General features: G+C 44.4%; 1 protein-coding gene across 16 annotated transcripts in view; it reads left to right on the forward strand.

Moving 5' to 3' along the window:
• Positions 1-17,518, forward strand: part of kiaa1217 (KIAA1217 ortholog) — a 106,931-nt gene that overhangs the window by 58,277 nt on the left and 31,136 nt on the right. For 15 of the 16 annotated variants that reach the window (XM_076761293.1, XM_076761294.1, XM_076761288.1 and 12 more), the window contains exon 2: positions 3,629-3,915. In XM_076761293.1, coding sequence (XP_076617408.1) covers positions 3,629-3,915 — 287 coding nt within the window. Of the gene's footprint in view, positions 1-3,628; positions 3,916-14,956; positions 15,058-17,518 lie in introns of those variants that run through there. The other variant, XM_076761296.1, reaches the window with a different exon arrangement.

A 17,518-nucleotide genomic window follows, 5' to 3' on the forward strand; every position in this document is an offset into this window, starting at 1 on the left:
CCCTGTGACGCTCTGGGAGAAGGAGGTCATTTTTTGGCCTGGAATGCTGACAGTAAAAGTGCAGCGAGGCAGGTTGTTCAGACCACAGGATGTAATTGTCGGTTTGGAGGAGCTGCTTTAATTATGACTTTGGGTTTGCAAAGGCTGACCTGTTGGTCGGTTGTGATGTTTGTGTCATTGCACTGACACTAACTGCTATGGCTGAGATGAAAACCTTACAATTTCACTGGCATTTCTTCAGATTTCAAATTTCAGACCACATTCGACATTCTTTAAGTCAACTTTGGATTATATATTGTCAAATATCTCATGTACTGTAAATGTTTGAGCAAAAGCAAAACCCCTGATAGCACATCAAATTTTAAGTTTGCCATGTGTCAAATGTCGTTTCCCTGAAGCTTTATAAAATATTTAAGGGTAGTTGTAAGTTTGCCACTTGACTGGGCACAAAAAATCAACAATAAAACATGCTTATTGGTGATATAGCAAAAATATTCAGCTTGTCGGTTGAGTAAGTTCTTGTTTCTGGACTATTTTGCCTGCTTTCTTTCCTGCATTATACTGAAATACCATTTTTACTATGCTATAGCTGTTGCTCTCATCATTTGCTCATATAGGACTCGCTCAATGCGAGGGTCATCGCATATAATTCTGGGAAACCTAGGAAATCACTCAATTGTGCAGGAACAGATGAGGCACCTTGAGGTAAAGATAGTGAAACAAAAAAAGGAAATTACAGCATTTCTTCACTGAACAGTTTGGGAATTGAATGATGACCATAGCATGGAGCTAACTCAATTCCACAGTATAATTAAATGACATGATCCCTGTCTATTGGCCTGCGAACTGTCAGCCTTTTGTGGCTAAGTGCCTGAGCATGTGAGCTAGTGAAAGCAGACAGAAAGTGGGTGGAAGCAAGACTTGTCTCCATATGTTAGACATTATCCGTCAGCTGCTGCGTTGTGTTTGTTCATGCGCTCCCTCCACCGCTTTCAATTACATGGCCCACAAACCGGGCCATTGATCCCCTCACGTTTTCCTGTTAAGGTACGTCAATTTGCACCTTCATCTCGCACATTTTGATCAGATCACTTACATCAGCAGCTGCAAAGAAATGATCTCGCAGAATCGCAAGGCAAGGCATAAACACACATATATCCGGTATACCATGAACGCCGTGACATGTTTGCACAATGCATGAAGACGAGCACGTTTGCTGACTGTCAGGCAAACAGAACGTTGTTGCTTTTCATAAACCCCGGAGTAGCAGCAAACACAAAGGCTGTGGTGTCTCCCGCAAGGTTCCTAATTGGAAACAACATTGCCTGCAGGACCGAGGCTTGTCTTAGTCTGTCGTGTTGATCAGATAACTTGATCACATATTAGCTGGCTGCTCTGCGCTGAGAGCAGTTTGGATGTGGCTCAGAAGTAGGTTATGACACATTTGGATGCATACTCGTGTCTGGTGGGCCCCTCTGCGGGGACGGAGAATTAAACAAGAGACAGCTTGCAGACAAAGTCCTGATAAACAGACCGTGTGGGAGTCTGTGTCTGTGCCTGTGCGTATGCTATATGCGTGTGTTTGTCAGACAGTTTGACTGACACCTGTTAGTCTCAGGGTCCAGTTTCAAGAGGAGATGACGTGCTTCTTGTCAGTGTCTTTTGCAGCGCTCCGTATACTCTCTCTTTCTCACACACATTTACATTCAGTCTAGGACCCCTCCATGGCAGCAGAGGAGCTTTTTGCCTGAGGGTGAGGGGCTAGTCACTCTGTGCCCTGGAATGCAGTTGACTTTCTAAATCCCCACCAGTCTATCCTGGGGCTGTGGGGCAGGGCCTATCTCAAGCCCCCTTTTCCACGTGAGCTACGTCTGGAATCTCCAAGCAAGCAGTTAGCTGATTCTGCCAGCCTCGCTCTTTCACCGTCACTGAGTTTGTTTGTGTGTGTGTGTGTGTGTCTTGATCCCGAAGTGCAATGGAAGAGGAAATAACAGATGAAGACAAAGATTGTTCACTTGGGGAAGGTAATGAGCTTTCTGACATGCCACCCGCAAATTAATTCAGATCCTTTGGAGGTTTGAGTTTATTCTGTCTGCTGAGCATAATTTGGTTAGCAGTGGGGAAACTGTTTGGGAGTTAAAAATAGGATTGGAAGTGCATGAGACGAGTGCGGCTCTGAACTTCAGCAGGGTGGGGGTTTGGGCCGATGGTGCTGGTGACGGAGCTTGATTGTGACGCACCGCCAGTTGGTATTTCTGCAAAATTATGCCTGCTTTTTGTGTTTACTGATCACAGCCACTCTGTGTTTTCTTTAAAAGATCTGCAGGTCAAAGTGAAACAGACAAAAGCCGTGGATTGAGAGGGTGAAAGGAGCAATTTAGCAGAGGGAAATATGGCACAGGAAAACAAATAGAAGTCGAGTCATTGCAGCTACTAAGCATTTTTATTTCTGTCCCAAGTCACTGCTCCAGTTAGATCTATTAAGCGACCTCTGTCTCAGTCCCAACATGTCTTTCAGAGGCAAGCAAGAAATTCCTTTTCATCCGTGGCTCACAGCATGCTTGTAAGCTTTCACAGAAGAAAGGGAAAGCCATATTAAACCACTCACCAAATAGTGGCAAATCACTTGAAATGTCCTCCTTCAACTGTTGAAGAGCTGAACTCCGTAAGAGGTCCTTTATTTTCCGCCATTACCCTCTGAAAGGTACACATTATAGCTCTACCTGCCTGTCTAGAAAACAAGGCAGCAGATCTGCTTGCTTTATTGCTTCTTTCCCCTCTGTTTTCACACTCGAGCAGCTCTCCTCCTTTGCTGCCATCCGTATTCTCTCCTTTATTCTCTTCTCCTCTCTTGCAGAATCTCATGGTAAAGCTCTCAGATTGATGGCCTCTAATTGTATTTCACAGGCCCTGACTGATTTAAGACAAGATAACAAAGATGTGTGAAGATGTTCGTTTGCCTAAGGAGGTTGTGCTTATGTTATCTCCATTCTGCCATAAAATCAAATATTCATCCTTAATGTCACTTTTTTGTTGAAGAAAGGGTTTTCATATGCGATAGAAGGGGAACATTTGCCAGTTGCGGTAGAGTGTGCTTTCAATCAGAAACATGCATAATGTCATGTGACTGTATATAATGCTGTGAGCAAACTAGACATCCATGGCACTCAGTGGAGCACAGCTGTGTCACACAATTATCAAAAGTAGACGAAGGCTTTTCCTCCAACTGTTTCTGCTCAATCTCAAAATGTTGTAAAGCTCTGGATGTACAAACAGAAGCTCTGGATGTTTTTCCTTCCTTATGTCTCCTTACATGAATGCATATCTTTGGCTGAAAAGGAAATAAGCCTGAACAACAGTTTGAATTCAGTGTTTTCATCACCAATATTGTGTCTGCCACATTAAATTGTGGATTTATTGCTGAAATGAATATATAATGAACTGGGCAGACTGTGCAGTTTTCTCCATTTTGGCAAAATTAAAGCCTCAGATGGTTGAATTTTCCTTCATATGCCCTCTTCATGACCGATGGAAGAATAACATACACGCATGCACTTGTTGATGTCAAAACATCAGAACAGTACATGTGTTTTGACCCCTTGCTTCTGTGTCCCCTCTGTCCCCTCAGAACAAACCAAAAGCAACCTGAAGGTAACGTCCCCAGAGGACGCCGAGCACGTAAGCCGCAGACAGGCCTCCCCAAATGGGACGGCCCCTTCGAGAGGGGACGCCAAAGGCAGCCGCACCGTCCCTCGAAGGCACACGTTAGGTGGAGCCCGCAGCTCCAGAGAGATCCTAGCTATGCAGCCGTCGGACATGGACAAGAAGAGGGAGGCCTTCCTGGAGCATTTGAAGCAGAAATACCCGCATCATGCCTCAGCGATCATGGGTCACCAGGAAAGGCTGCGAGAGCAGGTGAGTGGATTGAGAGAGGTCTGGGCGTGTAAGGCTGCTGTTTGTTCGGACTCAAATTGTTATCTGAGTTATAAATATATTGTTTGTTTCATTTAAGAGATTACAGTCAGTTGATTTTAAAGCTGCACTAGTTAGTATGTTGTAATATGAACCCAGAGAGAATTCCCTGCCTCTGCAGACACTCTAAGCTCTAGCGTCTGTCAGCCATTGTTTTGGTTTTCTGTCCTGCAAGCTCAATCCAACTTGTGTCCTGCAGCAGGCAGCTGTTTTTAGCAGCTAATGTTGGCTGGTGAACAGTGAATGCTAATGTTGCTCCATCTCCACTGGATGTGTAAATATGCAATCAGAAAGTTATGTCAGCTTCATAAGGTGATAATTTGTCTGGGATTGTGTTTTGTGTTCATGGCTCTGCCCCAGAGTGACCCAAAAAAATTATTATTTCAGTTTTTATGTCAACATTTTTAATATGAAGCAGCATAGTGGCTCGTTGGTTAGCACTGTTGCCTCACAGCACAGTGGCCCTGGGTTTGGCAGGACCAGGGCCTTTCTGTGCGGAGTTCGTTCTCCCGTCCTTGCATTGGTTTTCTCCGGGGGCTCCAGTTTCCCCCCAACATCAAAAATAAATTCTCCTGTCAGTGCCCTTGACCAAGGCGCTGACTTAGAGCTGGAGTTGGTCCCCAGGCTGCCCACTGCTCCTCAGGGATGGGATGTTGTACTGAGAGTGATTACATGTGACAATAAAGCTTCTTCTTCTTCTTCTTCAGGCCTCCTGAAACAGCTATATTTACCAAAATATCAGACACATGCTTCAGTTCAGTTTAATCAAATTTGTCCTACATCTGGTGATTCAAATAGGCTGCAAATATTTCAAGACATTTTGACATCTTGGGAAAAACAGTACTTCAGTTAGATGAGAAGATTGATACCACTATGGTGTGTATAGAGATAGTTGAATAGCATAGATATGCTGCTTGAACCAGCTAGCTTAGCTTATTACAAAGACTGGAATCAGACAGAGCCTTTTTCCAATTCTTTTGCTAAGCTAACTGGCTACTCCAGCTGCATATTCACCATTCAAGTCAAAAAGCGGTATCAATCTTCTCATCTGACTCTCATGAGAAAGCACATCAGCATATTTTCCAAAAACGCTGAACCAATTCTGAACATGACATCGAAGACAAAAGAGGGATGACAGCACAGGTTCCCTGCTGAATGTTTGATGTACGCACTGACAGAATCACATGTGAGCCTCTAACGGCTTTTGTCCACTCTTGGAGCTACAGGTATTTTTATTTTCCTTTGCAGACTGAGGCAACAGTGCAACCACAAAACTATTTCCTCCTTTCTCTTTTTGCCGCAGGTTAAATGTGAAGTCTATCCTATAAATCTGCCTGTCACGTTTCCCTCCCACAGCTGCTGTGGAGCACAAGCAGAAAACATGTGAACCACAAACGGTTTGAGTCGTCCACACACTCCGACGCCTGTTTTGATCACCATAATTGGACTTGCTTATAGCTCCAGCCTGGTTTGTGTATTCTGAAGGACAATGTCATGTATAGTACACATGTCTCAGTGTTGTTTTGGAGCTTTTCTTGATCATAAAGTCTCCCCCCGTGCCTCAGCTTTCTGAAGTCCAGTGGGTTGATGGGGGAGGGCGACACGGAGGCAGTCACTCGGTGGACATTTGGCTCACCTGGCCATTGTCTGTTTGTTTGCTCTGGGTCAGCGGAGACAAAAGGGAGGGGCGAGCTGACTTTGTATCCAAAACAATTGAGGTAATGGTGAGACTGGCACCGAGCCACAGGGGAGCTTCAGGCAAAGGTACGAGGCATTGTGCAAGAGGGATTTCGTGTGCTGTTTTCAGACCAGCCCATCCAGCCTGCACACATGCAAAGCAAACCCTTTTCATGACATGCACCGATCGTGACCTCTGTGAATTTGCATCAGTAGTATCAGTCATCAGGGAAGATGTTGTCACTCAAAGCTTATCACCTAGGTGATGTGTGTTTGTGTTTTGGTTGTACATGTGTTACTTTATCCTCAATAGATTACTGTGTCTAAAAATGTTGTGGCTCAGCAGTTATTACCCAGTACACACAGGGAGACAGAAGGTGTTTGTCGTGGAGTAGTCAGACAGGTAAGTTCAGCTCCGGACTGGGGTGGAGTCAGAGTTGCCATAGTGACTCGTGATGTCACCGCTGGAGAGGCTCAGTTTACTTGTAGGTGCCTGCTGGAGTGAACTGGCTGGCTGCGTGTGTGTGTGTGTTTGTGTGGATGTGTGTGTGTGCGCGCGGGGTGTGTGTGAGCGCAGGAACGCTGCTCTGCAGAACAGGCGGTGGGTCCGTCTGGAGGCATGGCTCTCTGTACGTGAAGTCCGCGGAGGAATAAGAAATTAACTTTTCATACAGACGGATTAAACTTGACCACACCGGCGCGCTCAGCCCGGGCGGAGGCAGCAAAGGTAGGATATTACCGGAAAACTTGCAACTGTTTTTGGCAGTCGGTGCATTCCCAGACATCCACAACGGCATTATGAGCCATTGTGAGCGCTTCCACACTAATGCGTGGGTTACTGCGCTTTTAGAGCGAAGTGTAGCGCGTCCGGGAGCGTTTGCGCTGCACACCAGCAGCCTGCCAGGTGCTGCAAACTTTACACAGCGAGTGCACAAACTTGGGGGGGGGGGAATGGAACAGAAAGCCTTTGAGCGCCTCTGGAGCCTTGACTTTAATGATGTTTGGGTAGACAGACGCGTCGGTTGTCAGCAGTAAATCATCCATAAGGTACAATCACCTGCAGCGCCCCGTAATCTTAACGAGATAGCAATTATGTAGCCAGAATTACACAGCAAATTATCTATTGTGAGCGCAAGCTAAGGGTTCTCTCATAACAACATGCTATATCATGCACGGTATTGATGCTGGTTATGATTATGGAGAAAGCTGGTAATAACTGATTGTTACGCTGCCACCACTGCTGCTGCTCGCTTTATGTTAGAATTAAGGGTTTGTTCTTCTCACCAAATGTCTGTGATTTTGTGGGCAATGTAACATTTCTTTAGATTGTTTCTTTTGTTTGTTTTTTTAATATCCGGAATGATCTTTACCATCTGCCTCTGTGTATGTCGTATGACATGTAGTTATTTTATTGGCTTATTTCAATGGAGTTTGGAGGTTTGCTTGTTTCTTGCACTAGTTTTATTTCCAGGATTGCTGCATTTGTTCAGTAACACGCATTTTGTGTGTACCTTTGTATAAGATGAAGACAATTATCTTTTGCTTGTGTATGGGCTTGTATAGAAATTATGTTTTGGGTCAGTCCAGGCTCATGGAGCATTCAGTTATTAGCAGTTTATTGTAAGTCAGTGCTTTCTTATTGGTAGAGTTACTGAATAAAAAAAAGAAGTTTTACTCCAATTTGTGTTTAAACTCTGAAGTTTGTCTCGTAGCTGAAATAAGACGAGATATGAAATGATGTGTTGGTGCTGATTGTCAGTTTGTTAGGCGTGACTCTTTTAAAATGACTTTGGAATGAAACACGTATGTTATTCAGATGTTGGGAATTAGATTTGAATGGTGACTGAACGTATCACGCCAAGGAAGACGATACAAGATGCTGTCAGAAAACAGACCGGTTTGAGCATGAATTTCTGGCAGATACATGTAGTGCAGATAAATTAAAGGAGATGATTGAAGAATGCATTTGTCATAATCTAATTCAGGGTGTCAAGAGGAATGCAATCATTCCCCGCTAATGCAAACTGCAGAAAATTAAAACAAAACAAAACAAAATGGCAAGCTTATTGAAGTGTTTGTCAGCTGGTGTCCTGGGGAGGGGTGATTATTCTGCTTTGGAGGAAAAGCAGCAAGAAAACAAGTGGAGTGTCTGTGAAAAGTGTGATAGATAGTGTGGGAAAACTTCTCACACAGACGTGAAAGTGCCGGCCATACAGGAAAGACAACATCAGTGGCAGCGGTACATGCTTCAGAGGTGAGAGAGAATTGTCTCGGGAGGTTTGAATTACAAAGCCGGAGATTTATCAAGGTCAGACGGCGGTTATGAAGACGATATGGCTTTAGTCTGAAAAGTGGATGACCCCACTCCACCCAGCATGACGGCACATGGACACACACACACACACACACACACACACACTGACTGATTTGTTCTTATATAAGGTACCCCTCAATTCTTCCTTCGTCTCCCTCTGTGATCCTTAAACCCACAACAAAAGCCAGTGGTTTAATTTCCTCTTCTCCTCATCGGGCCTGCAAAGACCTGGATCCCACCCAAGGGAGATGAGATAATATCCCATTGGCCTGACCGCCACCCATCCTCTCACTCCTCTCTCTCTGCCCAGGGGCCCTGACGAGCACAAACTGAACCGCTCGACCGATCACAGACACACACACACACACAGACACACACACCGATTTCCCCTCCTTCCGCCTGTGTGTCAGTGTTTGTGTGTGATGAGCTGTGACTTGCTAGGCCAACGGTTTCTCTGCAGAGCTGAGCGGCCATGTTAGGACAGCTGTGCGCAGCTGTGGGCACCAGACAGGCAGGCAGGCAGACAGGTCTGTCACCCCAAAGCTGTGGTAATCCATCGGCTGATGAGAGCACAGGTTATGGTAACAGTGTGAGTGTCAAGTTGGGTAAACTGTTTTTCTGTGCAAGATTTGACAGGTGCTCACGGTGCGGTTGGCCTGCTGTGTGCAAGTGGGCTGTGTTGGAAAAAAGATGATATCAGGTATTTCTATGAGCCAGTCAGAGCTGAACAATACAAGAATCAGATTATGATGACAGTCTGTTTGCTTGTGGTGCCTGGGAGAAAAACAGATAAGATAAGTTTTGTTAAATTCATGTTTGTATTGCTTTTACAGAGAGACAAACTTAAAGCAAGTTTTCAGGCAGCTTTCCACTCAGGTCTTAAATCACTGAGGGCCAAATACAATCAGTCAAGACATCTGCAGCAGGGGATGATTTTGCAATATTTCACAATATGGTGTGTCGTGATGCATTATTGATGAATTGGGACCGATGTCATATTGTGGTCTGCACTTATCCAGATGTGTGTCTTGTGTTCGCTCCAGACTTTTTAACTAAGTGTGCAGTTTTTTCAGCCAGTTTTTGTCATTAATATGATGTTGCTGTTTAAAAAAAGCCAAGAGAAAACACATCATTTAATGCATTGCCTAAAGACAGCAGAGGTGTTTCAGAAGCACGTTTTCCTCTTCATTTACACATGACTTATTGCAGTTACTGTCTTGTAATACATCATGTATCGGTTATGGTCGGCAGCATATCATGGCAGAATTGTATGGTGTTAAGTTGATGGTTCCCACCCCTCATAAACACAGTGTCTAACTTATTTGCTCAGTGTGTTGTGGTCAGCAGGAACAAAGTTTGCCAACAAGCAACGGCAAAAAGCCTGTTTCTCGCTGATGTTATCAAAAATTTCAAAATGTTATTGATGGTGTGCTGGTGACCTTTATTGCTTTATCCATCAAAGTCTTACTGTACCATCATGTTTTCGCTTGCCAAGTTGGAACTTTATCACAAAATTAAAAGGCCATAAGGGAAAGGTTTGCACGATGATAAGCTTTCCTTTACATCGTGCTACTTTCTTAAATAGGTTTTATTAGGTGCTTTGCAAAACAGACATGTCATGACTGTCTAGATAATTAGACCCCATGAGAAGGGGGCAAGAAATAAACTTTTAATGGGAACAAAAAATTGGAAGAAGCCTTGGAAAAGGATCGCACAAGAAGAGATCCCTTTTCAGAACTTCTAGTTTGGCAGCAAGTCAAAAGCACATCAGTGATATAAATGAAGCATGGAAAAATGCTGCATTTAGTAACAACAGCAACATCAGTAAGATGGCAGCGAACAATATGCACCCTCCCGCCAATTCATGTCGAACAAGGCCACATAAATACAGCTCGTTTGCCAGTATAGACAGTAAATGTACTGTAAACTCTCCCTCTGAGTCTTTTTGAGGCATTGCAACATTTGGCCGGTCCGCCACATACTTCTCTCTGTGGGCTCCTGGCCCTGCTACACTCTTGCTCCTCAGAACCCAAGGTCGGATAGATAACACTGGCTCCGAGCATGCATCAACTCCCCACAAGGGATCTGAGTATCTGACCATGATCAGAGAAGAAAAGATGAGGGAGGGCCTTTGGGGGGGGAGTATTGTTCCTGTTTTTAACTTAACTGCACCAAGAAAAACGATTGTTCACTGTCTTCCACTCCTGGCACAGTATCCCTGCTATGATTAAAGTATCACAAGAGTTAACAGGGATGATCTGGTAAACACACAGGCAGATTATTGCACACTAAAACATTTATATCCATGTGATATTTTCACAAAACACCTCTTTGTTGTAGCTTTTATTGCACCTTGTGTCTGAAATCACACAATCGGACACTGTGTGCAGCAGGTCTGCAGCAAAACATCTGTTTTTAATCCCAGCACCTCCTCCGCTGACCACCAGGAGCAGGAGCTGGACTCTTTTTAATAGCATCTGCCACCTCCGCATGAAGTGACACTTTGAGAGCTACTTTAAGTAACACAAACAAGAAGCACAAGGTTAATGACAGGCATGCGCTGACCTGCCAGTTAACAGGGGTTATGTGGCGGGGGTTTTGGTTTTGGGGGTGCAGCACCCCAGCTGAGAGGACAAGTGGTCCGTGGAGTGGCGCCAGGGCTGTGTCTAATCCCGAGTGTCGTGGGGGGGTTAAGCCGCTCTGACAGAAGGCCCTGATGGACCTGCCTCTGATCACTGCTGATAATGAGTCAAGCCAGACAGAATTTTACACACTGTCTCAAACGCAATGCCGGTGTGTTAATCGGACCAGCTAATCAGGTCTGAGCTCTTTTCAGTGTCCTATTCTACATCATAACAGGGCTGCAGACAGAAGTCGGAGTCGTCTTCAGCCACATTGTTGCTCCTCCGGTTTAACGGGCAGGTACTCGTTATGAGGATCCTAAAAAGTTCAGGTCCTCTTGATAGATTTGCAGGGAATGGACACAAAATGTCCTTTCATCCTTACATTCCTCTTAGTGCAATTAAGACCATTTGTCAATACAGCAGTTGCAGCCGGAGGAGCTTCTTAGGAGGACCATTCCTTAACGCATTCTATCAGCTTAATGGTCATCTTGCAGTACTAATCAGCTAAACTATAACAATATAAAAAAGGCAAAAAAGTGACATTTTTCAGCACATGACAATTTTGATGTATGATAATGACACCGCTACTTAGTTAACTTCCAATTTGCAGTACTTAAAAAAACATTAATGGATTAAGTGAGCATTGGTGGACAGAACACAGCAGAGGCTTTAATCTATTAATATCTTATCCAAAAAAGATGTAGTACATGACAAGAAAAAGCACGAACATCAGTACTTACACAGGCAAAGTAATAACAAGAGATTAGTGTCTTTGTCAGTTGCTGAATAGCTTGTATCTCCCCACCCTCAAATGTCAAATCTTTCCCAGGTGTATTTACCTGTTTGGTTCGTCCTTTATGTTGGCTGGGTGCTTGATGGAAGAACCAGGCTAAAGGCTGTTTGTCAAAAACTGTCCAATCATGTAAGTGATTTAAAGAGGTGCTAAGTTAATGGACAAAATAAGTTGTGACCAGTCAGGACGATGAAATGCACGTGCTGTTGTGTTGATGCTTCAAACCTGTGTCTTCAGGCTCGAGTCATTGAAGTCAGATTCAAGTTTCAAAATCATAAATTTTGATATATTGCCACTACTGACAGAGCAGTTAATATTTTTGATATATTGGCAAAAAGACTCTAAGCTTTATGATCCCCACATCCAAACGGGGAGCAAGTAAGAGGGGTGTTTTCTCCTTTGTTTTATCTATCTGTACCTTCGCTTTGCAAGTCTTTGCATGCAGCCCGACATCTGGACTCCACCTTGGGCCAAAGGTATGAACCGAACTTCAAAAGGCAAAGCAGAGACAGAGGCAGACCGGGATGATTTCAGCACTGACAGGACCAGCTCCAAGCATCTGGCTCAAACCTTATTTTGATCTCCTGTGCTTTATTTCCAGTTGGCTCTTCTCAGTGGAGATGAAGGGGTGGAGGGTGTGTGTGTGTGGGGATGGAAGAAGGCCTGGCAGCAGCTTGGCTCAGAGCCAGAAGAATTGCTTTTCTAAATGTTTGAAATACGTTTTCGACAGATGGAACAAGAATGCATGTTTTTCTTTTACCAAACAACATGACACGGACGATAGGGAGCACCTGGAATATGAGTAAGTATACGGTGGGAAAGTATGCATTTCAGGCATCAGCAGCTAATGGAATCAGCAATAAATTAAGCTATTTGACAGAAGTGGAGCATGTGCAGCAGTTTATCATTGCACCTCCTCCTCAGGTTGACACCGTAATCTACCTCAGCTATGGCTCATGTTTTACATATACAAGCATTCACATTAGGTCCATGCAACTCAGCTCTTGATGTTTTGTTTAAGCTATTTTAGACTTTCCTGGTGTTAACGTGGTGGCTAACAAAAGACGTCAGTCATGGGCCCGTGCAGGAAAACACCTTAATAGAAAGGTAAGGCACACCAAGGGTTGTAGTGAGGTGCTGTAAAAAGTGTCACACACTCTGGCTCCACATGCATTTTGCTTTTATTAGGACGACGTTTGGGCCCTCAGGCCTTCTTCAAGATCAACTACCATAGAGGCATCCAGCCACACCCTAGTAACACATCTGATGGTGAATAGGTAATCGTGTTCCAACATTAGGGTGAGAAACGTCATCAAGCAGCCTTCAACCAATCAAAACTTAAAATACACAGTGACAGGAGCTGCAGCCAATGAAATTCCTTCAAAGTGACAAGAACCACTGTGTCTCATGTGAAGAGTTTTAAATTTTGCAGACACATTCATGGTCATTAAGTACAGCCCAGAATGTTAAAAATACATTAATTTGAAATAGATACCCAATAGATGTACTCAAAAAGTTAAACATCAGCTGTTCCGTCCACGAGGTGACAGCATTTTCGGCGTGTGAGACAGTTTCACAGTGAGAGTTGCAGTTTCACGACTTATCACATACAGCTGACTGACTCATCCACAGCGCGGGACTGTGTGTGTGTGTGTGTCTGTGAGCAGTGTTTCTTATTGTGTCTCAGGGGTCAAAAACAGGTCACTTGGGTCAGAAGTGGATAATGAAGACAGTGCATGGTACTACAAGTCAATGAGAAGGGAAAAAAAACAATGATCGCAGTGATAAAAATGAGCATGGCAGATAAGCGAAGAGAGTGGAGAGTAAACTGTAGCTGACAGTGTTTACATGACGGAGATTTGTAGTGGATCGTGTTTTCAGGAAATCCAGAGACATTGGTTGCAGTTCTGTCAAACTTAATTAAAACTTAAGTTTATTCGTGGTTATCTGACTCCTTTTCCACACACACAGATGCACAGAGAAACTCCTCTGGGGGAGTGGGTATAATAAATCTTCGGCTCAGTGGAGGAGCCTATGTGGTCCTCGGTGACTTGTTAATTAGGCATGAATAGCAAAGCCATTATCAGGGCTGGTTTCATGGGAGGAAAAGGAGACTTGACACTTGACAAAATACAGTGATTCGAACCCAGCCAAGACTTCCAATTCGTTGTTGTTGATAAAGGTGCAGGAACGTATAGCATAGCTTTGGCTGTGTCAGAATGAAGCCCCTTTGATCGGATTAGATTATATGAGAGTTAGTCTGTGTGCAACGTGATGTAAAAGATGCAGGACTCTTGAGGGAAGAAAGCCCTCTTTGTCTTGCTGACCACAGGAGCCACACGCACATTCTCAGATATACACCCAGAGAGGCTCAATTTAGACCTGGAAGGTCCTTTATTTTGCTTCAGGAGACACACACTGGACACAGATCGTGGTTCATGTGAGGACGTGTCACATAAATGTGCATTCTGAAATATGAGCATGGCTCTGTCCACCATGTGCGGTATATGGATGGCTGCTTTCTTTGTGTTTCGATGAGAGACTTGGTGGGAGTTAATCAAACATTTATTGCCGTTTTCTGGGACGCTGTAAGTGTTCGGAGCCGTTAAATGTGCATTGCTCTTGATTAAGTGATACTAAAGGGCAAGTCTGTACAGATCATGGCTCTGCAGCCCTGTCAGCAAATACTTTGCATGTATTTGTTTGCTAAGAGAGCCTGAAGGGGTGAGAGACTCAATGTGTGCACGCCCGTAGGTGTATACAAATGGTTGCATGCACGACTAGTAAATGATCTGCCAGTCTTGGTCCGAGTCTGGACCTGTAATCTTATGTAACTTGAATGCATGACTGAAACCACAACACAGCACCTTGTCAGTAAAATCACGTATAGTTAGCAACACAAATTCATCTTCCTGTAATGACCCCGACGTTCATTACAAAGTAGGAATATTTCAGAATGGTGCCGTGCGTGTGTATGCATTGGTATTTGGAGCGTGTGTCGATGTACTGGGTGTGTCAGAGTGTGTGTGATCTATAGGACGAGGGCCTGCTGAGTTTGTCTTGCATAGGCTCTCAGGATCCCTGAGGGTAGAGCTGGGTCTTATCTCCTCAGGACACAAGTGTCATCTCACCGTCTTCAGCCTCAGCTTCAGGGCAGTGAGATGGAAGCTGAGATTGGACATGGGGATTAGTGTTGGAGCTGCCGTTTTAAGATAAAATGTGTTTTTTTTGGCGCTGAATGGAAACTTTATGGAGTTTTAGAGCAGTTTCAGGGATCAGATTTCCTACTTATAAGCCGCTGGAATATCCTGCGAGTGAGAAATATCTGAGCTGCCCTTACTCTCTAACACAATCTCCGCCTCACACAATGATGCATGAATGCAAAAGGCAGACATACAATGACTTTTCCCCTGCTGTCCGCCGGGTGTGGATTGTGTGTGCTTCTATTGTGCTGTCGGATAGTTTGGGATGTGGGGCGGTGTGTGCATTGGATGGAGGGGCATCCGCTGTGAGGTAGAGCAGAAAGGGAAGGCAGCAGGACAGGGCAGTTGTGCAGAGCAAGTGCTACAAGGGCTGAAATAACAGAGGAGGAAGAGACCTTGTTTCCCTTAGACTGGGGAGTTTCCAGTCTCACATGGAAGTCGCTGCTGGAAGGAGATCACCACTAGTTTGAAATGGTAAATATTTTGTATTTATTTTATGCTTTTTTAAAAGATAATTTAGGGCATGTTGTTGTTGCTTAAAAAGCTTTTAAGGTAGATTAAACAAGACTTTTATTCATACATGCTATTAAAAAGCTTAAGACAGCGTCCTCTGCTCCATAAACTCCCTTTGGCTGATATATCTGATGGTTGCTCAGAGTTCACTTTTGTAACCTCGCTCATTCAGTGGAGGGCCTGATGTCTGCGGGTGATAACCGTGGCTAACTCATGTATGCGTGAGTGGATGAAATCAATTGGACGGTGTAGCTCAGTTGCTGGAAATGTCACAAGTGGCGGAAGAGATAGTCATCTTACCTCCTCTGTGCACTGGGTCAACAGGCACAGTATTGTGTCTGTTGTGATTATGCACTTCATTTGCAATCTGACAGATCTGCTTGATTGTATTTTACTTGCCAATGAGATGGGAACAGTTCTGGTTATTGTTTTTCCGCATAGATTTCCGTCATGGTATGTTGATTATGAACTTGGAGGTAGTGGGTCTTGAACTGCCTCGCCGTACGCACACAGCTTCATCTTCACTGTCAACTTTGACGGTGGATGCTATAAAGTCATCTCCCTGTAACACACCAATTAACAAGCGAGCCCATCTCTGAAAGGTCATCTGGGGATTTGGATGAAGGGATTAGAGGAGGAATGCATCAGAGGAGGGGGGGGAGAGGGATGTGGTGGCAATGAATGGGAATGGATGACTAGGGGATTTTGGTATAATGTCATTAAGGCTAGGGGAGACAAAGGATGATGGTCCGTCCACAGACAGCATACGGGCTGAGCGCTGGCTGGTTGATTGACAGGGGCTTTATGCTTCAAAGTTGAGCAGAACTGCAGTGGCACAGAGTTTTAGACTCACACAGGTGTTTTTAATGAACTCTTGCAGGCTTGTGCCAGCTTTTTGGACGTACGATTTTGTGGAAAAACCTTTCAGACTAAAAGGGAGGACAGTACTGATTCAGTGTTTTGCTCAAGGACACAAATACTAAAAGCATCTTACTCAAATTTGACGCCACATCAGCTAGAATCAACGCTGGACATGAAATAATGTGTCGGACTGAGACAAGTTAAGCAAGGGGTTAACAGTCTGCAGAGCCACCGGCCTCTGTTTATGTGTTTGCCATACAGATCAGGCCAGGTAATTACAGTTAGCTCTATTTCCGCTCCCCAGAGCAAGGGCCAAATTAGCATCTTAAGTGGGAAGCTGTGCTCACAACACTGGAGTTTGTCTTTAAAGCCACACAAGCTTCTACGTCCATGCTCATGTTTACATGCTTTCACATCTGCAAAGACAGTATAGAATGAGTGAATGAAACTTGTTTCTGTAGTTAGCTGAGTGTTTGCGTTGGGCGAAAGGTTACAATTTTCCAGCCAGCCGGGCCCTGTAGTTTCAGCTGGAGGATGTGGATGAGTTTTATTGCAAAGCTAACTCACTGTAAAACACACATTCAAACTAGTCAAACTAGTCTTTCCGCTGTTTCAACAATTACCAGCTATGGTTTGGTTGACATAAACCCTTACTTTACAGCATTACCCCAAAGTTCCTCCATGATCATGGACATTTTACCTTGGTTTAACCCTGACTTCCTGCCTGGCCTGATGCGCTCTGTGCAGATTGGCATGTCGTCCACCAACAATAGACTTGGTGGGTATTCTCTGCAGAGCAGGGCGGAGAGTCGCTTCTGGGACGCTTCTGAAACAGAGGTGGAACGAGGCTGATGGAATTGCACGCGTTGTCTAGAATGGCAGCCATCAGCTCCGTCAAACGTGTCGCATACAGAATGCAAATGTTATGCAGCCGGTGGAATTTAGGGGTTAGATATGAAAATATTCTGGCTCTACACGCTGTTTTTCCTGACTGTGTTGTCGGCCTCTTTGCGTTACTGGATCACTAACTGAATGAGTCTGTCATTGAACAGCAGCTCTCACTCCTTCTTCAAAGGCAGACCATTAAATTAACAAAATAAAATGACAGAAATCGACCCAAAAATACAATTGGTGATGAACTCAGCCAGTCGCCAGTAGCTGATATATTTGTGCCTACTATGTATGTGTTCTATCATGTGATCCTGGTAGTGGTTGTAGATAAAAGCATCTACGTAAAAGTTGTCTTTAGGTTCTTTGCCTGACTTCTGAAACTCACAGTGCATTGTTCGTCACAGTAAGGTGAACAAGATCAGCATGATTGCAGAGATCTGAGGAAAATGCCTTCTTTTTTAAGGTGAAAGCCAGGCTATGTTAGGAGAAAGCTATTATAACCTCAACAGCGTTGATTATATAAGAAAGTAGGCACCAATCAGTGGGCTCTGTGTAGGCTGGCAGCAGGTGTGGTGCATGACGCTCTGGCAGTTTTCGAGGCTATGTGTATACTTAAATCTCCATGAGCGACACAGCAGGCTCCTGGTGCGAGCTGCCATTATTCTTAACA

This window comes from Chaetodon auriga, chromosome 21 (assembly GCF_051107435.1).
Source record: "Chaetodon auriga isolate fChaAug3 chromosome 21, fChaAug3.hap1, whole genome shotgun sequence".
Lineage (NCBI taxonomy): Eukaryota > Metazoa > Chordata > Actinopteri > Chaetodontiformes > Chaetodontidae > Chaetodon > Chaetodon auriga.